This window comes from Telmatherina bonti (assembly GCF_933228915.1).
Source record: "Telmatherina bonti genome assembly, chromosome: 5".
NCBI lineage: Eukaryota > Metazoa > Chordata > Actinopteri > Atheriniformes > Telmatherinidae > Telmatherina > Telmatherina bonti.
In genome coordinates, this window is record NC_136623.1 from 12,684,324 (window position 1) to 12,709,328 (window position 25,005).

Consider the following 25,005-nt stretch of genomic DNA (forward strand, 5'->3'; position numbering starts at 1 on the left):
ACCACACACTTCTAGACTCATCTTTCTCCACAGAAAGCTCTGATCCAAGATATTGATGGTCTGCCTGTCCCTTCAGTCACCATACAGGTGAGTTGTTAACTTATCTATTTATTATTTAGCATGTTTTTAAACTTTATATTCTTCCTCTTTTCTCTTTGTTCAAAAAAATCAATGTCTTTTTAGTTCCTCAGTTTATCCATGTTTCCTTTTTATTATTTTCCTCTCCCCAGGTGAAAGTGAAGTCCAGTTCAGTTCTGCAGTCCTCTAAGCTGTCCATATGCGTTCAGCCTCCTCTGGCTGTCACTCAAGACCAGTTTGTCCTGGAGCCCATGGGTCAGTCTACAACAATTTGCTTTTGTGTTTGTGTCTAGTTCTTGAACCTGTTTTAGCTTGGGCAACTTTTTCAAACAGGAAAAACATCTTATGTCAGATTAATTGATGATTTGTCACCCAAATTCACTTAACATATTTCCCTTGTTTGTTCAAGATGGTATCTGGGGTACTCGCTTGGACTTTGTATAGTTTTTTTAGGTCTCTTCTCATGATTTCCAACAGCATGAAGGGATGATGAATGATTGGACCATTAATGAAAGCAAATGTCTGGACCAACCGGAAGATGTTTGTCAATGTTTAAAACAAAACTGACACACGTTTCAACAACAGCCAGGATTTGTTGTCATTAAGGGGGCTCATGCAGTTATTGTAGTAAATGATCCAAACATGAAAGAATACATAGAAAAGATTTTGTTGAAGGGGGTGGGTGTGGGTTCTTGTTATTGCAGTGACTGTATGACTGCATTTTAAAGGGAAAACTTGCATGGCTCCATGCATCTGGTTTTGAGTGAAATCTTTCATCGTCTGTCATCAATCACTTTTGTTCTCACACAGCCTCACTAGTGCTCCGAATCACATGCACACACATCCACACACATTTTGTGTGTTGCACATCTTCTCCCACTTTCACGCTTTTCTTCTCCACACACTGAACAAACTCATACATGCACATGCATACATCGGCAGCGAGCGATGTGTGTGCAGACGTTTATTTGTGCAGCTCTTATCAGTCTTTCTGCTGTGTTTTGTTGGCCACCGACACCAGACAGCGGCAACTTTGAACTGCATCACCCAGACAATTCATACACACAACCTTCTAACCCGAGACACTACTTTTCTGTCAGCTCATTAAAAGAGCATCAAGCATTCTGTAACAGGGTGTTTGAAATGTGCGTTGAGCTGTTGTGAAAATCTCTATGCCCCCTGCTTTTTCTTTTGTTTGTTTTTTTTTCTTCCTTTCAGTGTGTATGTGATTGTGGAAGCTTATATTTACTGTGTGTGTAATGTGAACCAGTTGGGGGAGAATTAAATCAGAGGCTGCTCAAAGTATCATAAAAAACATGTATTTTTAAGTGTGTGTGGGCTCACAGGGAGTTAAACCTCTAACCCTGGTGGTGTGTGTCTTGTTCTGCGTGTTGGTGTACATATGGAGTAGAACTCCTGATCTAAGGAAGTTTAGATCACATCCACATATCTTCTGTCATTAAACTTAATATGAAAAGCTCAATTTTTTTGCATTGAGTTGAGTTGATTTGAATTTCAGGGGAGATTCACACTTCACACTTGTCCGGGGGCTCGGTTCGATTGGGTCGGGATTTTGTAAAAGTTTCATGCCTTTGGTTTTGTTTGTGTTCAAGTTGCTCTTAATTCAAGCAGCCTAAACTGCCTGGACAGTCTTACATAGTTAAAGCAACTGTTTGTTACGGTGCAATATTTCCATGAAAACACAGTTTTGCAAGACAAAGTTACATACTGGTATATTTATTTAGTGACGAGTGTTTTACTGGTCAGGCGCCAGGTTTGCCTTTATTGTGAAGCACTGCAGGAGTATTTCCAAAGCTTGTGCTTATTGGCAGGGACGTTCTTGCCATCACGCCTCCACTTTAGCCAGTGGGATATATTGCTGCTGCTGGTTCTGGAATTCAGGGTCAGACCTGCACACGACCCTGGTCAGGAGGTTTCTAATATTTCAGCAGTGTGTAGAACGCGCTTTATTTTTTTCCTCCTTCCCAAACAAGATTCTGCATCACTTCCTTCTTCTTCAGGCTTTATTGCTGTTGGCACACACCACTTTTTGTTTGACTGCTGGATAGTCCATTTGCAAGCAAACCAGACCAGAGTCCACTTCTTTGCTCCCCATCGGAGTGCAGTTGGTGTTCATGCTGCACCAGATGAATTGTACTATCCCTGGAAATGGACTACGGTCCATTTGACAGCGGAGGAAACAAGCCCCATGTTATGCTACTAAAATTTAACAGATTATCATTTCTAAGCACTCCTCTGTTTAAAACCTTGCATCCTCTGTCTGCTCTGAGCTCTGAACATCAGCCGAATATTTGCTATTCTCTCTGTTGCTCTGTTCCTTTCTCTTTCTTTTTCTCATTCCTCTGATAATGTCCTCTTGCATTTTCTTGCTGAATCACCTATGGTATGTTTTTAAAACCGCCATTGTGTTGATGTCCAGATACTGGTGTGTGACATAGTTTTGACATTGTCGTTTGCTTTAAATGCTGCCCAGCGTACTGTATAGAGTCATATATAGAATCGCAGTTTTCAGGTGTTTTTAATATCAGCAGATGGGGTTCTTGGATCCTGCTGGATCCCATTTGCAGCGCTGTTCATAAATGCCATTCACTGTTTGGAAATGCTCTTTATTATAGAATCCATTCACAAACACAGACAGTTTAAAAACGGCATTTTTACTATTGACTGGTACTGTTAAAACAGCCCAGAAGATGGGATAAAAACTGACTTGCTCTTACTGCTTTCCACATAAATTGAGAAAGCATGAGCTGGAGGTTCAAGCATGAGTTGCAAGAGACCTAAAACATGACATAATGTAGCTATGTGTTGGCTATTTGGCTGTGGAAATTCAAGCAGTTTATCAGTTAGTTTCTTACAGAACCAAGAGCTGGCTGTAGCACCAGTCATGTACCAGTACAGGAATTTCTTTGGTTAAAGCAATATTTGAAGTCTTATCTATGTGACAAGAATAACTATAGTCTAATTGACCATACATCCAACATGATCAGATGCCTGAGAAGTTTTCATACATGAACACTGGGGCTGTACAGGAGCATGTGTAGGGTTTGCTGGTGAGTGTTTGTGTGGAGCACAGAAGAAGCCAAACATGATGCAAAACCTGCTCTGTGGAAAACCCTGTTTTTTTTTCTACAACATTATTGAAAATAGTTACCAAGACTCCATGAAGAGCATTGCTTGGTTGACATATCACAACATATATTTTACCATAAACAGACTATTATGGAGTGAACAGAAAGCAGCTAGCAGAGTAGCATAGAGAAAGTTGGAGCTGCAGCTCTGACAGCACACACCTATTCTCCTTGCTCAGTAGTAAATTCTCTGGAATATTTGCTATGTTTGCATGAGAATTTGCAAGGGGGGCTGAGAGTGGAAAGTCTCTGCAAGATGTCTGCACTGAATGTTGTTGACATGTTGCCTCCAATCTGGAAAATGTTTACAACATTTCAGGACTCTGGTACATGTGTGAAAATGGTTCTTCAGAGACTATTATAATCCCACCTCACTAATCACGTGAAGACCTTTAAGGACCCACTGCAGTTTTCTGATAACTAGATGGTTGAATTAAACACATTATCATCTAACAGCTCTTGTGAGCCCACTCTTATCTGGACAGAAAAAGCAGACTGTAAAGATCATAGTGCGTTACTTTGTGTATTTAACATGATTCAGGTTGCATTATTACTTGGAAAGCTCCAGAATATGCACTCACTGGCCATTTTTTTAGTTCCACTTGTTGTTTTGCTTCATCAGCCAGTCACTTGGCCAAAACAAAATACATTTAATCATGTAGGCATGATCAGTATCACTTACTGAAGTTCTAGCTAAGCATCATGGTGGGTAAGAACAGGATTTAATTGACTTTGAACATGATATGATTGCTAGTACCAGACGGACTGGTGTAAGTATTGCAGAAACTGCTGATCTCTGAACTGCAGAATGATTCAAGCTAGTGGTGGTTCAATTCAAGCTGGTGTTGGAAATATTTTCTTAGCACACTTTCTCTCCCCTACCCATTTTACATTGTTTGACACAGCCAAACTAATCATTGTTGCAGACCATGTCTACCCCTCAGACTCAATTTATCTGAACCAGTTTATCTAAAACAGTTCACTGTACTCCAGTTTTCTCCAGTCACCAAACCTCAACCTAACAGAGCACATTATTGATGTGCAGCTGACAAATCTTTTAAAACCATATGATGCTTCACTGTCAATATGGAGCAAAATCTCAGGAATGTTTCCAACATCTTGTTTAATCTATGCCATGAAAAAATAAGGTTTTAAAGGTAAATGTGTTTCCAACCTGTCCCTGTAGGGCGTACCTTAATAAAGGAACTGGTAAGCTGGCTGTCAGACCACAGGCTGTGTGACTGAGGGGGATTGTGTGTCTCAGTGGGTGTTCAGCTTATAAGCCTTGGTTAATATGCTTGTGTTAATTAGCCTAGCCTTATAATATAATGTGTAACTATATAAAGTGCACCTTAAAGCAATCCTATTTTCAGATTTTGTTTTCATTGACAACTTAAATGATCTGCAGAAAAATTATGCTTACAGTTCTGCTGAAAATATGACTGTTGCTGCTCAAGAAACTCTGTTTAGTTGTCTCTCTTTTCACAATTCCACTGAAAATATTATTTTTTTTTATCATTAATATAAATTCTTCCTCCATAATAGATGTAATTACAACATCCATAAAGAACAGGATAAAGACCATTAAGGTAAAGATGGAACTCTAATAATATCCACATCTGGGCAGTAGCTACACCCTGTCTATGGGAAAAACCCAACCATCCCACCGCTGCAACATCAGCACATACAGTAAGCCCTTCAGAAACCGAGGAAAAACCCTGCAAGATATACTTTTATTTGTGTGCAGTCATTGTTCAGGTGTGAAGTTATTTTAGTGGCAATTTGTGTAACAGTGGAACTCAAGTAACGATATGAAATAACAAGAGCCATCTGACTTTCTTGAAAAATGCCACGTGTCATAAGCATGACGTGCAGGCTAAACCTGCAACTGTGACACCGCCTAACAATTCACAAACCAAATGTAACTAATTGAAATTAGGGGAAAAAAGTTAACATGGCACGAATAAACTCCTCCAAATACCGTTTATGCAAATGCATCTTGACCATAGCAGTTGTATCTTAACCTACTATAGGTGTATTATTGCCTTGTTACCTGTATTCTTTAATCTGCAAATTTGTTTCTGAGGGTGTAAATCTCACAAGAAATCTTGCTGTATAAAGTTATATGTCAAATAAAGGCCACAGGTTACACTAACACAGTCTGAATAGTGTTGGCAGTCCTAATTTGAAGCCATGCACTTAGGCATAGAGGCTGGATCACTTACAACATATTGCCCTTTTTACTGTAATTTCACAACCACTCCTGACATTTGCTGAAACCATCATCCATCACAGAGGAGTAGACACCAGCTTTTTTGAGAAAGACCAGAGTGGATTTTGAATTTATGATTTCAAGATGTTAGTAGCGTACTCAGGCGGTTGGAGCACCATCCATTTATTCTGAGCCCTGTCTCAAAACTGACCACTGCTTTCCCATGATTCATGATCTGTCTCTGCAGAAATGTGATGTGTTTCACCACAGTGCATTCTTATCTGTTCATGCACTACACTTGACCTCTATGATTGTTAATATAAATATCATGCACTTTTTTGCTGCATTTCAGATTTCATTTTTAAAGATCACTTGTTATACCTTCAGATTTATTATCTTTACCATGTGTAATGCAGGATTTTGGAAGTATCTAGCTTGAGCAGCGGTAGCTTCAATGTCTGAGCAGATAAATGAAGTATACCAGCAAAATATTAAAACAGATCAAAAGCGAATTCATTCAAAAAGATACAATAAAAATAATTTTTTATAAAAGTGTCTGGATTTGCCCGGTTGCTTTGGTTCTTCCAAGCTTTTTTTTCTTTTTTCTTGTGGCAGCACATGAGCTTTTTTTACTCTTTAAATTGGAAATCAGAGGCTATGAGTCACGTGTTACACCACTAAAGAGGGGCTTTGTTTATATGAGTTTAGGTAGCGGTTAAACAGGTCAAGTAGATGCCTCTGTAGAACAAGTACATGCACAGACAGTTAAAGACACACACACACACACACACACACACACACACACCCAAGGCATTTGCATACTTTCACATGCATATTTATGGATGAATAAACACATGCTCTTGTTAACAAAGTCTGATTTCAGAATTCAAGCTCACACACAAGTATTGTAGTTGTATCCATGTTTATGTAATGTTCTCTTGTCTCCCTGCTAACAGAAATCTGGCACCGGCTCTCAGAAGTCATTCAACACCATTTTGGTGTAAAACATGAGAAACACTTTATGCACCATTAAGCCATAACTGTTTAAGCACTTACAGGTGAAGTGAAAATGCTTAATCTCATAACAAAGACACCTGGCAGCTCATCTGGTACCATATGGAGCAAGTGAACTCTATTCCTTGACATTGATGTGATAGAAGGTAGGCAAATCTAAGGCTTTGATGATAGCTAGATTGTGATAGCTAGAGAGCTGCATCATAGTACTTCCTCAGCTGCAGCTGGTGTGTAATGTTCCTGGTCTGTAATGGTTGGGACCTGTTGAAAGTGGTCCAAGAAAGGAAAACCAATACTCTAAAGAAGGACCAAAGGTCACTTAATAGTATAAAAAGATTGAGACTGAATTCTCATGCTAATTGAGGTCTACCAATTGAAAAATCATTGTTGCTCGCATTGCTGTGTCTGACATACTCATGCCCCAACAGACAATAGATTGTTGTGTATAAAGCTGTATAGCTGTAGATGAGTCAGGTTGCCCAAACTGACCTTCGTCCACCACTAAAACTGCTTACAACGAGCAAACCAGAGGGCTTTAGTTGGCCTGAGCTGATGAATCATGTTTTCTTTTACACCCTTTGAATGGCTGGGTCTGTTTGCATCACTTCTGGAGACATGGGACTGGGATTCATTATGGAAAGATGGCAGGCTTGCAGGGGCAGTGTGATGCTTTGGAGAATGGTCTGCTGGAAAACATTGGGTCCTCCCAATTTATTGGGATCTTGCTTTGACACATACCACCTACCTAAATATTCCTGCTTACCAAGATCACTCTTTCATGGAAACAGTATTCCCAGATGACTGTGACCTTTTTCAGCAAGATAATGCACTCCATCACACTGCAAAAAACAAACAAAAAAAGGCTCAGGAACACAAGTTTGAGATCTGAACTTGGCTTTCAGCTCTGAATCCAAGATCAGAAGTCAAGCCTCTATGACTCAATGGGTTGGGGCTGCTTTGGCCTCAGAGGAGACGGTCCACACAATACAGGTATTGTAATATTGTTTATAAGTGAGGAGCATAAGAAATTGGTTCTCTTTTAGGAGAGTCGCCCATCCCTAGCAATAACTCCTGCTTGCCCAAGTTTAACCTCTAAACTAAACTAAGCCTAAACATTCCTCAGTGGCTTTTGGTTGACGTGAGTGGAACTTGCTTTTTTAACTATAAAAGGACTAAACATTTCCATTGTACAGCCATATAAATGGATAAACGCAGCTCAAGAAACATAACCAAACCAAACTCGTGTTAAATTGATTTTTTTCTTAGTGTTTCTCATCTATTCCTTCATTAATTCAAATAGCCCTTCAATGGCTTGCTTTGTCCCAGAATGGGTGGTTCAGCTGAGGAACCAGACCACTTTTGCTGACACTCCGTCGTCAGATTTGTCCCAAACTGAGCATTTCACATGTTACAATCCTGAAAATGAGGAAAAATAGATTAATCGGGGGTTGGTGAGTTTAATGAATACCTGGACGTGACTTTGAGAACCTGGATCCCAGTCACATGGCCAAAGTTTGTTCTGTGATTTTGTCCAGAAAATTGCTCCCACCCTGCATTATGGATTGCAGAGGAAGTGGCTGCTTTGCTGTAAATGGTACAACATATAGGCTTTCACAAGTAATAACATAATATAAGAAATTACGTCTGTAAAATGATTAATTCAAACCCGCTAGATTTCATGACCACATGTCTATATTTCTTTGGTCATGTAGTAGTACTGGTGTTTTTAATGGCTTTTATACACCATCAATCAAAACTTTGTCATGGAGATTACATGTGAACATGACATGTTATCGTGCCAGACCAGAAATAGTCTGACAAAGAAAATGCCAGCAAGTATAGGTAAGATTACACTGCTTAACAGCTCTTCAGTCTATAGTCTGCAAATGGTGACAACATACACACCCGCTGGTTTGATAGACAAAAGGCTTCCTTTCATTTAGTGAGGAACAAAAATTACTTTAAAAAAATCTTGAAACTGTTATATTATCTTTAAAATAACAGCTAGTTTTCATAATAACTCTGTGCAAACTACAATTTGTACTCACTTTTTATAGAAAACTTATTCAGATTTTAATATGTTGTGGAAATAGAGAAAATAGTTGATTTGCAAACTCCTTTTACACAAAATCAGTGCTTCACAGCAATTCAAAAAGTAAAACATGCTAGTTATATGATTATTTAAGTGTGTCTATAATTCAAATTAGGTTAATGTTTTTTAGCATGTTATAAAAAGCAAACAAATATATGTAAGATATGTATCTTCATAGACAACCTTTTCCATTAAGAGGCTCACTTCATTTTTTTCATCAATTCCAATGTATTCATTCAAAGACTCCAGTCTAAATAATCATAAAATAATTTATATTTTTATTTGAGTTGAAAATTTAAAATGCAAATTTTGTGTAAAGAAAAAAAACAAAAAAAACACTGATTTGACGCGCTGTCTGTCTAGCTTGTCAAAGCCATCTGGGCTTCCCAGTTATAAGTCAGATTGAAAAGGAATTGACATGCATCTCTCCAAGGTCTCTTGCTAAACTGATTTTTGCTTTAGTGCCAACTTTTTGGCAGGTTTTGTCTGTGTGTGTGGCATAAAATGAGACGGAATCAATGCTGGCATTACCTGGGAACTTGCTCCTGTAGGACATATTTCGGCTTCAGGTCATTTATCACGTTTCTGAAAGGCATGTACTTGCTTAAAGAAAATAGCTTTCCATACAGTGACAGGAGCTCCACGCTTACTTTGGCCTCATTTCTTAAGTTATTGATATGAATTATGAATACAACAAGAATTTACAATTTTAGAAAAGGAGTTTATTAACACACTGGGTGTCGACAGTGTGTTTGATGCACATCTAACGGTCATAGCATGGAAGAGGTTCTTGACTGTGTTCTACAATGAATGTGTGTGTGTGTGTGTGTGTGTGTGTGTGTGTGTGTGTGTGTGTGCGCATGCTTATGATTGCCCCACATGCTTTGATGCTCCTCCTTAATGTTCATCCACGCTTGTTTATTAATGTGTACGTTCACTGTAGGTGTGAATGTCAAATCTCCTTTTTTTTTTTTTTTTTGGTTTTTCACTCCAACCTTTTGGCAGACATGACCAAAAAACAAAGAAGGAAAACTTAATGATGTATGCGTGTGCACAAACACACATGCACAGGGCGGAATGGCTGTGCAAAGAGGAGGGGAGGTAGCGCCTTCTGACTTTTATTGTTGTTCCAGTTTTTATTCGTCTCAGATGGCGACTCAATCCCCTGTTCACCACACACTGCCTCCTTTGTTCTGTTTCTCATTCCCACTCTTGAGTCCTTCTCCCTCCCTTTCTTTACCCATATTCTCTCCATCTTTTCCTTCTCTGCTTCCTCTCTTTCACTTGTCATTTCGCCTCAGTGTCTTAACTTCCTGCATTCCCCTTCCTTTTCTGTCCCTTCATTCCATGTTTCCTTTTCACAGTCCAGTTTATTTTTCTTAGGTCACCAAAAAAGGCAAGAAATGTAACTTAAAATAAAAATATTTAAGTTTTTGCAAAATTAACTTATTTTAATGCATGTACAGTAACAATGCAATAAAAATTGATTCTAATTATTTTATCTGCCTATATTAATCAAATTTCCAATTTCATTCACTCCGTGGCTCCATACTGTGGAGTTTTCTGTACAGTTTATAAGCAAAACCTATTTAATTTGTCTCTGCAAAAACAAATATTAAATGATTCACTGCACTTCATAAAAACTTGCTCCAAATTGAGGTATATTGCTGCAAACATATATGTTCATTTTAGTGCCTTAATTGGCTGCATGTAATGTTAATTAGTAAAAAATTCCCTAAAGCTGAATTGCAATCAGTCATTTTATGCGGGATAAAAGACTGAATGTGTATATTTTATATTTCTACATACCTGTATATTTATCACTGAATCCAGCCGAAACCGTGATTGATTCTGCCTGTTATGTTTTCATCTTCATAGTTTTTATTATATTTGTGGACTGCTCTTTGCTCAGTCATACTCATCATTCATCATATGGTGGTCTAACCAAAATCCAAAATCTAGAGATCCAATATTGACTATTATACTTCTGAAAATAAATGCCTTTATGGGGATAATGGTTCAGGCAATCAAGTGGTTTTCCACCAATCTGACTGATGGCAACCTTGTGGTGGTTTTTTCTTAAGACTCTGAAATCCCACGTTGTCTTTAATCTGCTTCTCTCCCAGATATGTAAATGTGTTTATGGTCCATATAAGGTTGTTTTTCTTTTTTCTATGAAAAAAACCAACAAAAAACAAACTCAGTTGGACTGTTTGCAGGATTAAGTATATGGAGCTTTATAAACGTGGAGCGTTTAGTGTCTGACATTTCACCTCTCAGTGAGAGTTTGGTTAGATGTGTGTAAGGGCAGACCCTACACAACTATGTGACCCAATACTGACCTAAAAAGGTTAAAGGTCAGTGTTTAACACCACGGCGACAGCCAATGAGGGCGTTTGCTCCTGGATGTGACGACATGTGACACTGTGCACCTACGTTCACACATAGACACTGATAAACGAGTAGCAGACCAGAAATCTATCTTCTAGGTTTGTTTTCCTTTCATTGTTTTTTTTTTTTTTTTTTTTAAAGATTATTTGCAGGTGGTGAGGAGAGGATGGACACGTACACACATGCCCCTTTTCTCCCTGTGCGGTATTGATCCCCATCTCCACCCCTCTTGACCCCAAGCCTCTTTTTAAAGTCAGTCGTCAGTTTAACTTGAGCTGTCAAGTACGTGTACAAAAACACAATGTGACTGTCTGAGCAGAGACAAGATTGCACGGCTAATCTCAGAGCCTTATTTAACTTTAGACATTGCCCAGGGTGAAAAACATGCAAACATGTAAAATAATGATGTAAATGCTACTTCCTGTAAAGCTGTGGGGGATAATACAGAATGTTTTGTTGTATGGAGCCAAAAACTGAATTTACACAGAAGCAATGGAGGCCTGCAGCCTCATTTATCAACCGTGTGTAGAAAAGGTTCTAAGTTCTTGCATAGGATGAAATTTCGAAGGTGTTTAAACACAGATAATTCCTGATTTATCAAACACGCGTAAGTACACACATAAATCCTCTCTGCTGATTAATCCCACCTGTTCTAAATAAATATGCCTGCATTTGTTCATGGGGATTGACATTCAGAAACGACCACGTTTTACCATTCGTAGAAACAAAACATCCCTTTAGAAGTTACGTGGAAGTGGAAATCATTTGTGTTTCTCCTAAATGGTGGAGAGAAAGAAATTCTTTTTGCAGAATTTAAGATAAACCTGTTTGGTTTACTCAACCAAGTACAGCAAACATTTATTTAAAAAAGAGACACATGAAGCACCCTTGAAAAGTTTTATGTGTAGGCGATTAATATTAACAACCCTCTAAAACAATATTCTGTGTAACAAAGTTAAACTAACAAAGCATAAAGAGGCGCTGCAGAAAAAAATTAGGGTAGTTCATAATTTGGGATTAAGGAGAGATCTCTCATTTTCTTTTACAGAGAAACTTTAAGTCATCCAATATAAAACTATAAAAACAATTTAAGAAAACTTCACACAGACGAGTCGTATCTGCAGCTGGAGGAGAACAGAACTTCTACCTTGAAGCTCTTTTTGTCGCATCGGTTTATTTTGTATGTTTTGTAGAGATGAAGCAGACTTGGCATGGCGTTACTCCAGCACTTTCCTTTTACCGGTTTTGAATTGTTCAAGATAAATGTGTGTTTTGGTTCTGAGAAAAGATTAATCCAGCACAGATGGTGTAAAGCAATAATAAAGTGATGTCAGACCACTTACATATCCACTAAATAGCAATATAACTTAGCAAATTTGGTAATGTCAGATCAGTAATTATCATTTCTTATCTGTCTGTCATGAGTGTCTTTTGTGAGTTTAGAAACCTTTTGAGTTCCATGTTTGTTTATTGTTTTTCTAAAATTGAACTTTTTGAGTAATTATTATTTCAACCAAACAAGGAATATGTGTACCAAGATCACCTTGGCACCTGCAAAAATATTGCAGTTTTTCTTTTCTATACTTTTGTACGTATGAAACAAATTGTGCTGAAATGTACACATTTTCCTACACAGAAGTACCAGCTGATACATTGTACAGTTTGCGTGGGAATGCTGGTACACGCTTCAGTGCATACGTGCAGTCGACAAATGAGGGCCCTGCAGAGGATCTTTTAATTAAGCTTAGATGAAAAACTAATGGAAGATTAGAATATGTTCACCATGTGCTAAATCTGAACTTTTATACCCCAATTTTACAATTAAAATCCCCTTAGTCTATTTTTTATTGTATAGAGTCTTAAATTCTCAACATAGATTTTACAATGCTGTATGAGCCTCCTCATTTTCAGTGCTGTCGGTGTTGAAGAAGAAGCAAAGATGCCAACAGCAGATGTAACAAACACAGACCGAGATGTCAAGGTGAAACTATGAATAAAGGAACAACGCCTTGGAGGAACTTTGGGATGAAGCCGTGAAGAAGTGGCAAACACTTGCTGAAGGTGGAAAAAAAGAGATGGAGAAATGTCTGGAAATAAGAGGGGAAGTAAAACGGAAAGGAGCGGGAGTAAAGTAGGGGGATTTCAGGCTACTTTATAGAGCTTGTTTTTGTTGGAAGTGGTATTAATGGTTTAATGTGCCTGAGAACACTGGGACTAGTCTGAACAGTCTCGCTGGTTCAGACTTCGAGGTCACTCAGACACGTTACCTGTTGCACACAGGTTTGACGCCCTCAGCGGCTCTCTGGCCTGTCCAGATGTGCCCGAATGTATGATGAAAAGCTGCAGAGGGGGGGGAAAAAAAGGGAACACAGATAGAGAAAAAAGAGGAAAAGGGATTGCTTTGTGTCTTCTGTGGTCTTGTTTGTTGGTCTTTAATGGGTCTGGGAACACTTAAAGCACTTAAACCAGTCTGACCGGCATGACCTTCAGGGCACTTGGGTTAAAAGCCTTCTGCTGACAGATAGAGTGACAGGGAGGGAGTACTGACAGGAAAAAAAAGAATGCTAGAAAGAGCTAAAAAGAAAAACCTGAGAAAAGAGAGGGAAGTAATAACGATGCAGAACACACAAAGAATAGTTCTTGTTTTTAGAAGAGCATCTGTGAGCAGAACTAAAATCATTAGCAAATGTTGTATTATCTCATTCAGTTTAGGTTTCTGTTTGTGTCATCTGCTTTTTGTTTGTTTAATAGTTTCTTTTTCTTTGTTTTTGATTGATCATATTTTCCAAAAAATCTTTGAAAAGTGTTTTAAAGATGCCTAATTCAATGCAGTTTCATGGAAAATTTACTTCAGATAATGAAAATGTATCTATGAAATTTAACATGTTAGGTCATGACTAACACTAAAATAAAGGACAAGTTTGAGACCAACACTTAGTGTTGAACCACAAGTGTTAATTTTCTAATAAAACAGTTGGATTTTACCTAGATGAGGGTGCATGGAGGGAAAGAAAAAAGAATAAAGACTGAAGAGAAAGAAGATTTAACACATGTGAGGAGAAAGTCTTTACATTTGATTTTTTTTTTCTCTGTCAGTTGGAGGCAGGTTTTCTCTTCTCTTTCATCTCCTCCTATCCGTCTTGTCTCCTCCTGCTGTCTGCCTTCACCTCTGAAGCTTTGTCTTGCAGTCAGCTCTGTGTATCATGTGTGTGTGTGCACGGTTAAGAAGGCCATTTAGATGTTCTGCCCTTCTTCTTGCTCATAGAAATATGCAGCAGTGTACACAACCAAATTTCTCCTCACTTCCAGAAATTACTCATACACTTGCAGGCACTTCCATTAGGACACACACACACACACACACACACACACACACACACACACACACACACACACACACACACACACACACACACACACACACACACACCCAATACTTGGGATTCAGTCACCTGTGACAGACCATTACACCACCACACCACCCCCTGTGTGTGTGTGTGTGACTGCATGGAGCCATTAGTTGTAATATATCCTTTCCTCTCTGTCTGTATTTGATCCCTGCTTTTTCTCTCCACCTCTCTCTTTCTCTCCTTTTCTATGTTGGCTTTGGGGTATTTGAAAGGAAGCTACAAGTCATCACCCATCTCTCATGCTCCATATAATTTCAGTCGTATCTGTGTGTGAGTCTATTTAGGGGTGAACACAAGTTAAAGTTCTGCTCGAGGTTGTAATTCTCTGACTTAACCTTGCACTGCGAAGTTTAATGGGAGCAAAGTGTGACCAGTTCAGTGTGTGTGTGTATGTGTGCATTTAGGGATCTGCTTAGTATCGGGCTAACTGTATCCTGCTCTGTCGACGCCTTGAAAATGCTGACTCTACAAGGGTGTGTGAGCATATGTGTGTGTTTTGTTGACAAACCCGTTTCCTCGTCCATCATTCAAAGTCGTTCTTTCATAAATCCTGAAATAAAATGAGTGCCTCTTTTATGGAGGGAAGAAAATCTCAGTGAAAATCACACTGCTATTGTTAAAAAACACAGATTACTTAAAGGCAAACTCAAGTAGTTTAGTGTTGCTCTCTTTTTCTTTACTCAGTTCTGCAACTTCTATGACACAGATGTAAAAATGAAAAGTGAACACGAAAGATTAATGGTAAAAGTATTTGTGATTTTATGTTTGAGTCTCTATTAAAAAGGATTCACTGCTTTCTTTTCAGTGCAACTTGACTGAGTTTTCCCTCAGAGCCCCCCCCCCCATCCTGTGTAATAACTCTCAAACCCAAATCTGAAATAATCCAGCAGATCTTTTCAGAATTATAGTTTCAAACCTGCCAAGTTTGCATAAAAATTTGCACTTTCTTTTGTTATAATTGGACACTTAAAATCCACTCTTAGAGCATTACCTTCTTCAACCATCGACTTAACTTTGTTCATATTGTTTATCTTTCAAATCTAGGCAAGCAAATTATATCTTGGACTAAAATAGGTCCTATGTTGAAAGCTGTTTAGTCACGCAGAACATGGAACGATGAAGAGCATTGATGTTTCATCAGATGCTGATGACAAGGTCACACTAATGAAATGCATAAGCAGATTTTTACTCTATTAAAAAATTATTCACAATAATTTAAAATACACACTGAATCCATTTCAGATTAATTGTGCTTGATGTATATTTAGATATATTTATATTTTACAACAGTGTAAATATTTCACGTTTTACTCACAAACCACAGCAACAACAGAGAAAAGAAGACAGTGGTTTGGTAGAAATCCACCATTTATTACTTCAGTGTTTAATACTAATGTGATTATTCTCTGTCTTTAGGTGTTGGTTCCACCAAAGTTGTGGCATTTTCAGCATTCCTCAATGGCCGGTACCCCCCTGCTGATCTGACTGGAGACATCCTTGTGTCCTACAACTCACCAACAGGTAAAGAAACACACAGCCTAAAATTAGTTTGAGTCTTTCATTTAAACAGAAAAACATTTCCTACATGATGCAGTTGACAGGAATGAATTTCTCACCTAGTATAGTTAACCCATAAAGTAGAGAGCTCTTTAATGCTCTATGCCACTAAATATGTTAAACAAGCTTCCTCTAAACATTGAATTTATTGTCCTTTATCCAGAGGAACGTGCAGTAGGTGCTTCAGTGCACTGACTGCTTTTAGTTTATTATATATTCTTTTGTAATTCTTGTGAAATGGGAACTTTTAGCTTACAGCACCAGCAGTTATGTTACAAGATGTAAAGTGTGCAGCATCACACCCAGCTGAGTTACCTCAACATACTTTTTCAACAAGAGCAACCATATCGGATGTTTCTATGCAAAGCATATGGGACCATATCCATGAACCCTGTACTTCCTTTATTCATGACCTGTGGAGCTGCAACATCTTTAAATTTCATCTGACTTTCACACTGAATATAAAACAAAAAACATCCTCACATGAATTGTAAAACTTTTAGCTTTGTTTGCCAAAACCAGCAAAAACATTAAACATGACAATATTTCCCTCATGGGAAGGGTCAGACGGTGTGCATAAGTTTAAATTCTCACTGTCCAGCTTAAAAATGTACACAGGTATCCCTGCCTGACTTGTGATTTCCTGCACAGCTGTTGATAACAGCTTAAGTTCTAATAAACTATATATTCTAGTACTTTTATATTAGCTGGTCTTATTTCATGTATATGTTTTCCGCTTCGACATTTAAGTGTATTTATGTACATAAATCCATATAAACAACAGTGAAAATGTCATTGTAAAAATGCATGCAAACACCTGTCTGTTAAGTAAACCTAATCATTTCTGCACCATCCTGAGCATTAAAAGCATGATGAAGTTAGCAGCTGTCTGGTGTATAACATCACAGCCAATGTTGTGTGACAGCACTGAACACCATCTGCTAGCAGAGCGCTGGATTGGCGTAAGGACATCTGGGCTCTTTCCAAACAATCCCAGTTCATCCCCTTACTGCCTCCAGGCATCTGTTTCCAGGCCCTGCAATATTTCTGGAAGATATTACTTTCCGAAGCAACAAAACCACTTTTTATTTCAAATGTCATAGACCCCCCTTAAAATAAAAAAAAATCAATGTATTTCAGCATTTGTTCGGAAATCGGGTCATGAAAAAAAGAAATTCTGTTTTCATGCTATTGTTTCCTTTGGATTACATTTGCTCTGGCAGGCACTTGTTGGTGGAACAGTTTCTCCCCCCAGAAGCACATTTAATGGGAAATGTCTGGAAAATTGGGAAGTGTTTCGTTCTTGTAAGCGTATTGTGATGCTAAATATAGCCGGAAATAAAGCGTCTGGAGCATTTCGGTTGGCCTCAGAAGCTGAGCAGCTTATGTCGGAAGCTGTTTTTTATGTTTTGGAAAGGAACTTGCTTTCCAAAACATGGATGTAGGCAGAATTATAAAGATTTATGAGAGATTGGAAGAAGAAAAGACAAGACCAGAAAACCCCCCCCCCCCACAAGATCAAAGATGAGAATTAATAGTACACCAGGTGGATGTATGTAAAGACGTCCAGTTGTGTGAAGTGGAAGACAGGAGAACAGCCAAATGAAGAGGCCAAGACAAGTGGATAAGGGAGGACATGTGCTCTAAGGTGTGGTTTAAAAGAAAGAAAAGTAATGGGAGCTGATGCCAAAATGATCCATGTGGGAGTGTAGGGAGAAATGAAGAAGAATTGGTTGTTAGAGTACAGGCATGGATTCACAGTGTCGTCCCAAAATATAAGAATCTTTAACATAATTACTAACATTTACCCGACATTGGAGCTGAGCTGTAGCGACTTTTCCATCCATTCACAGAAAATAGTTCAACACTAATACTGTGTGCATGGTTGTTTACGTTGAAAATGGGTTTAAGCAGCAGAAATGCTACAAATTCTCACGTTTGACATCGCAATGGCATCCCGCAATGTACAACGCTGACCAGTAACATACATGCAAGCTAACATTACAGAAGCTAAAACAGCTGCCAGGTTGAGCTACCATGAAGCCGTGGTCCTTTTCTTTCCTTCAGCCTTTACATGCTGCATGTGATCTGCATGACAACCACACTGGTCTTTCTGTCAGAAGATGGATGATTTTTTTTCTTTTTTGTGTTGAATGATATATTTAAGACCTGGTAGCTGAGCAAGGGATTGCTCGGTCAGGACCAAGCCATTGATGATTCATGTCTTTTACCAGCATGGCAGTCATGTTGCATTTCTCTGCACTTTTCAAATCAAGGAAGCTGGTTTGGTCTGAATCCTTGTGCATTCAAACATCATGAGGATTCTTGTCTAAACGCAAATGGAGATCTTCTAAGTGGCCATTTTTAAAATGCAATTGTGTTTTTTCTTTTTATGTTCTCTAGCTAATCTCCAGTAAAGCCTCATCACCTCTTATTCCCTAAATGCTTTCCTGGCTTTTAGGAATGCATCACTTTGTATCCACTGCCACCCAGGGGTGATGATTACACAGTACCCATCCCACATAACACCATCCCACCCTGAGGCTACTGTGTCCTTCTTTAAGCTCTACAAAGGCTTTGACATTTAAGAAGACTGTTGACTTCTTAAATCCTTCAAAGAAGTTCTTCATGATGGCAAGGGTCGTTACAATCTAGAAGGAATTTCATTAGTGCCCCTCTGTGATTTTCCTAATACCCTAAGAGTGGACTTTACACAAACACACTTGAAAAGGATCAAGTGGTCAAGTTGGCATTTACAGTGCATTGTTAGTGCACGCACACACAAGGGATTTTCATCTGAGCAGCGAACATTTGAGTTGCGACCGTGCTGATACTTTCCAGAAAACACAGCCAGCCATGATTCATTGGTTGCTAAGCCAGTCCATGTGGAAACTGAGGAAGCTAATTGGCAGTCATTATTGTTTTCTCCTTTTTATTTATTTTTTTGTTGAGCTTCCCAGAATGACCTGCATCTTCATGTGTTGTCTCCAGGAGCTGCAGCAATCCGTTGGATTCTTCTTCTTTTAACTACCAGGTCTAAAATCCAATTGTGAGGAATTTTAGTTGGTGTTTCTTGTTACCTCTGCCAAGCAGATCATGTTCTTAGCGCTCTTTGTTAGTGTGCACTGTACAACAACAGCTTACTAACAGATTTGGAGGAATGCAAGGCCGTGGGCCAAGAAAGAAGTAATTATTTTCTTGTCAATAACAGGATTGCTATAGATTGTGAGATAAGCAACATTTGAACATTTTTTTCTATTTCATCATGACCAACTTTAGTTATGTAGATAAGACAGAAAAAGAGCAGATTGGAAGACTGTGTGTACTTTCATTTTTATTTTTCTTCTTTCTAAATACTTTGGCAGGGTCGATACAGTTAGGCTGTCAGGTCATTATTGAATTTCAAGGTCTCGAAAGTTTTCGATGTTCAGTTTCACTTAAAAGCCTGAATAGTTTTTTAATAAATTGTAACGTGAATTTACAAAAAGCTTAAATACTTTATTTTTATATTATGTGGACTATGCTGCTGAAATAATTCTATTAATGGTCTATTAACTGTAGTAAAAAGTTTTTTTAAAAAAAATTATTATTATTAAAGTTATTATTTTTATAATATTAAAGTAGAGCTGCTAAACGGAAAAGTTTTCACACTTTGAAATTGCCCAACAAAATCGAATTCTATTTTTTCATCCTGTCTCATTACTAAGCTCCCAGGTTGACAAAGGCAGTCTGATGTTGACTCACATTGCTCACATTCTCTCTTTTTCCCAGTTACTTTGATATGCTTTTGTTTTTTTGTTTTTTTCTGATTCAAACAAATGATGATGTAGAACTATATATAAATATATATAAAATGTTTATAAATAAAGAAATAAAAAGTATATAAATATGTGTGTGTGTTTGTATAAAACTATGTAGTACAACACAAAGAAATGATATCACATCTCAGACAGCTCAGCTTAGCGAGAGACTATCTCTTATAAACATGGACATATGTGTAAAAAAAGAAACAACTAAAGACCTATATTAATCATACAGCTTTCCTCATACGTAATACACGTCAACAGGGATTTTTTTTAATTTTTTTATTCGAACCCTAATTATATCTATGTTATGTTTACATGTCTAAAAAAAACAACACACTGCCCTTTTTCCTTGATCCAGTAGAAGTGTGACCTTGATGAAAAGTCAGTAAGTTCTCAACTAATGGAGAAGGAAGTAATTTTGATATTTCAACTAATTACTTAATTTAGAAGTATAAAAAAATTGTTTTTGCACAGAAAGGAGGCATAGAAAATGTTCAGGAAATTTGGGAAGTTGAGAAAGTATAAGAAAAAAAAAGTCTGTAGTTAATTATACAAAAGATCACCTTTTCAACCTTTTCAGCTATTATTGAAATAATGAAGGCTCACAGTCATGAAACATTAAACTGACTTTTTTTTCTACCTCCTCAGCTAATGGATCCAGAATTTCACTCATTTCAGGCAGTATAATTTCTCAGCTGTTATAGGAGATTCCTGAACAGGAAAAGCCAATTGAACACTGGCTGGCAGCTGGCCAGGACTGGCTACCGTGTGTGTGTGTGTGTGTGTGTGTGTGTGTGTGTGTGTGTGTGTGTGTGTGTGTGTGTGTGTGTGTGTGTGAGAGCATGTTTGTGTGTGTGTTTGCTGTAAGAGCCTTCTTGCTTCATTTGACATGTCCCTTATGTTTAGCCAGAGCTTTAATTCGGCATTGATTCTTTTACTTCCTCCTTTTTTTTTTTTTCTATTTAAATCTGACTTGATTTATATGTTAGCCCCCCCCCCCCCACCAATTCCTTCAAATTCTGCTTTTTGTCTTTGTTATGGCAGCGCAGTGCAGTAATGTGAACCCCAGACAAAATAATGACAGGAGTTAGCATTCCAGGATTAGATAATACTGCGCAGATGATGATATTATAGGGATTTACTGGTTTGCGGTTGATTATGTATTTGAGGTAAATGACCCATCAATCTCCAAATATGCAACCGCATACTGAAAACTTCTTGAATGCCACTCCATGTTAAAAAAAAAAAAAAAAAAAAAAAAAAAATCAGTAAAGATATACAGACCAAATTAAATGTTATTTATATAGTGCTTTTCGTACAGAAGCATTGCTAAGTGCTTTACAACATAAAACCAACATAAAAACATACAGTGTTGTACAGAAGTTTAAATTTTCTGCAGACATATACTGTAGATCTTCTTTTGAATCAGGAGCAGGTCTAATGTTCTATTCCCAGAATTAAACCAAGCATGGAGAGGCAGCTTTCTATATTTTTCTTCTCACTTGTGGAACAAAGCCTTAGAAAACTGCAGCTCTTCAGAAACTTAAAACTTTCTTATTTACTGCCTTTTATCAAAGTAACTAGTAGTTCCTAACACTTATTTTATTCAGTCTTTTCCCTTCTGTTTTTATGTAATCTTTCTTTTTCTTTTCAACATGTTGCTTATTTTTAATGCTCTTTGCATGTCACTGTAATGCTTTAATGTTCTTATATTGTCTTGTATATGAAGTACCTCGCCTCTATCAAAGACTAATTTGACAGCAGACTGTCTCTTCTCTGAGCACTCTATAGCCAGTAAAAGTCAGACCAATGTTTTCTCTTTTCTATTACTTATGTATTTATTTCCCTCACTTCCTCTTGTATCATTCTTTGCCAAATCAGTCATAGTGCATATTCAAAACGGTCACTGTGTTGGTATCCAGTTACTGGCGTGTGACAGAAAGTCAGATGAGACTGTAGTTTGATGCCCTGGGTTGGAAAATAAGGTTGTGAAGTGTGATCTGAAGGCTTCAGGAATGCATATATTAAATGTCTGTCTGCCGTCACCAAGATGCATACAGGTAGTCATTCTGCTACCAGTAAAGTTACGTACACCGACCAGCCAACAGTTTGCTCACTGAGAGGCATGTGACGTCAGGAAAGATGGAGCAGGGTTTCAGAATTTAATGAAATTTCTGTGAATCAAAGACATTTTCTGTCCATTTTGTGACACTGTCAAGGAGGAACCTGATCAGTCTGTTGCACAAACATACAAGTCACTTAAAGTCTGTTGTGGTCACATCAAATACAGGGTTCGTTTAGGTTCATAATTACATCTTTATACTTTGCATTCTTCACTAACAACCATTCCACAGTTTTATATGTGGGAGAAGAAATTTAAAGAGTTGTTTACTTCTGGTTAAGGCAAAACACAACAAACACAACAAAGAAGAATTTTGGGGAATAGCCAATAAAAAAAACACTGCATTAGTTTAGTTAGTGATGCTGTACTTAGATTAAACCAGTAGTACCATCACAGTCCCAGTATTGATGATTGACTAAATAGGTGGTACATTGCAGAACTTTTAGATATAATGAATATTTAGACTGATTGCAGAATTAGTCTTAACTTCAGAGTGAAGGATGCAGAGTTGTACCAGGAAAGAAGCAGTCAGAAGAACGTGTGACTTTCATCGCATTTAATAAGACGTGAACCTTTTGACTCAGCACATCGGTGCCTTTTCATTGGCCTACAACTTCCCATCTGCTTCTCATTCACCTTCGCAGGAAATCCTCTTCGACCAATCAAATCAGAGCTTAAGCTTCCAGACTTTCTATTGCTGTGGCCTAAAGGTTAGAGAAGCAGCAGACAGACTGTTTAAATCTCAGAGCAGCTGGGAAAATATGGCACCAAGGAGCAGGGATAAGAGATGCTCCACCTTCAACAATATGCCAGATTTTGCAATTTGAGTTCTGTTTATATAGTTCAGAGTCACTTTTTCTTCCCACTTCAAATGCTGCTTGGCAGATGCTCAGTTTGGTAGATTACTTGCACTGCCTCGTACGGGTGAAAATCTGATATTTATTAAGAGGACTTCTAAGATTTCTACATTTTTTGCTGAACTGCATACAAAGAAAATAAACTATATTTTTACAAAGTAAGTACTTAAACAAGCGTAGCGTTTTTGCTCACCAATAGTGCAATGAATATAAACTTACACCTCTAGATGTCTAGCTGCACACATGCAACATTTTGTGGTAACACACAGTAATACAGTTTGAAAGTGGTTGAGGAATCTAGTAATAAGCTTGTGTTTCTAATAAATGTCACAAATCTGTCCACTGTCCTGTCTTATAACACATACATGCAGGCAAAACATTCATCATTATCTCTGGTTATTATTATTATTATTTTTAATAATAATAATAATAATAATAATAAGCTAAAATTTTTTATCAACATATCCAACAGAAATTTGCAAGAAGAAGATCAGGGCTACATTTAGTCTGCTCTGTTTCAATGGGATTTAATTAGCTGGCATCTTTTACAGGTGTGTGAGAAACTAAACAATGATCAAGAGGTTTCTGAATCGATCTGAAGGTAAAAGGACAACCTAGTTTGGAATAAAATTCTGACATTTTTCAAAGTTAGTGAAACAAGAGGATTTTTTTTTTTCAAAATTATGAAAAACAAATGGAAACATTGGTTTTAAAGGCCTGTACCTTTTTTTTTTTAAATTTTATTTTATTTTTAAATTGTATTTGTAAATATCAAGTTTTATCAGTCAATTATAGATAACCTACAGCTTTAGGGCTATAATCCATTTCTATAGCCTGAAAGCCCCAGAGTAAAACTCTTGATTCAATCAGTTTAAAAAGATGAACAAATCTTTCTGCTCATTCTGTCTGACCAATTTTCACACTAACCTTGACAAGAGACTATTTAATTTTGGTTTTTGATGTTTTATCAAATTCAGGATCCATTTGGCTGGATTTAAGCCCTGCAGCTGCTTCCAGCTACACTATCCAAGTTACAGGAAAGCATAAAAAAGCACCTCCATAATATTTTTTAAAAAGTTTTTGTACATCCACACGCTGGAAGATATAGTGGAGTTTCCTCATATTTCGACGTCATAGTCCACCTCCTTCAACTCACTCAATAAAATCTGAAAAAAGGAGTAATTTCCCCTCTTTTGTTTCACCATTTCTGTCTCATGTTTTTCTTTTTTTCTTTTGCGTTAACATTTAATTCTTCTCTTCTTACTTTCCACAGAGCTTAATCCTAAAGGTAAGTGTTTGTTCTCAGAGCTGGATAGACTAGAACCAGTAGAAATACTTGCTGCCTCTTATTAAAATCTGTAGATGGAAACGTATTCAGTGGATGCTGTAGTTTGAGAGATACACTCACATTCTTCCAGTCACAAGCCTGTTCACTCAGAAATGCACACACACACACACACACACACACACACACTACTGTATATACAGGAAGAGACTGCTCCTGAGTGTTTATGTTCCTGTTATGCGATACTTGGCAAGAGTCTGAACACACACACAAATGCTCATACACATTTCCTCACTTTATGGAAAATGTAAATATGCATTTATATCCATTTATCCTTTTATAATCTATGCAGTTTACACAGAAATATCATCTGTCTGACATGCACTTCCAGACAGAAACACACAGACACTCGTATTTCAGCAAACTTATGGTATGTACTTGTTCTGCTTTTGCTAGTAACCTCCCCTGACCTTAAACATCACAGCTCAACGCTCAACCCTTGGCCATATCATCACCTTAAAACAGCGCATTATCCCTCAGATTGTCCACCAACCAAAATGCTGTCACTGTCATGGTGTTGAAGTAGTTCACAAAAACACACACACACACACACACACACACACACACACACACACACACACACACACACACACACACACACACACACTCTCCAGCTTTAGTTTTCCTAGTCATCAGCCAGTGTTTGCTTTAGTCTGTGTGAGTTTGTGTGCTTTGATATAGAAGAGGATGTCCTGTAATCTATAGTAGGCTTTAGAGGCAGCAGTAATACACACACACACGCACGCACGCACGCACGCACGCACGCACGCACACACACACACACACACACACTCATCCAGCAGGAAACCTCTCCTACTCTGAACTGCAAATTTCTAGTTGGTTGTTACAGATAACAGTGAGGTCGCTGTGTCAGATGTCATCATATTTATGACACAGGTATATACTTGGCTCTATGGCACATGAATGAAGTATTCTCTGACACCTCAGGTACTTGATAAAAGCCTTTTTGTT

General features: G+C 37.9%; 1 protein-coding gene across 1 annotated transcript in view; it reads left to right on the forward strand.

Moving 5' to 3' along the window:
* bbs9 (Bardet-Biedl syndrome 9) overlaps nt 1-25,005 on the forward strand; it is a gene marked incomplete at both ends in the record, with an annotated part of 164,947 nt that overhangs the window by 22,558 nt on the left and 117,384 nt on the right. Inside the window, 4 exons of the mRNA XM_079240990.1 lie at nt 34-87; nt 231-333; nt 15,763-15,867; nt 23,962-23,976. Coding sequence (XP_079097116.1) covers nt 34-87; nt 231-333; nt 15,763-15,867; nt 23,962-23,976 — 277 coding nt within the window. The remainder of the gene's footprint in view (nt 1-33; nt 88-230; nt 334-15,762; nt 15,868-23,961; nt 23,977-25,005) is intronic.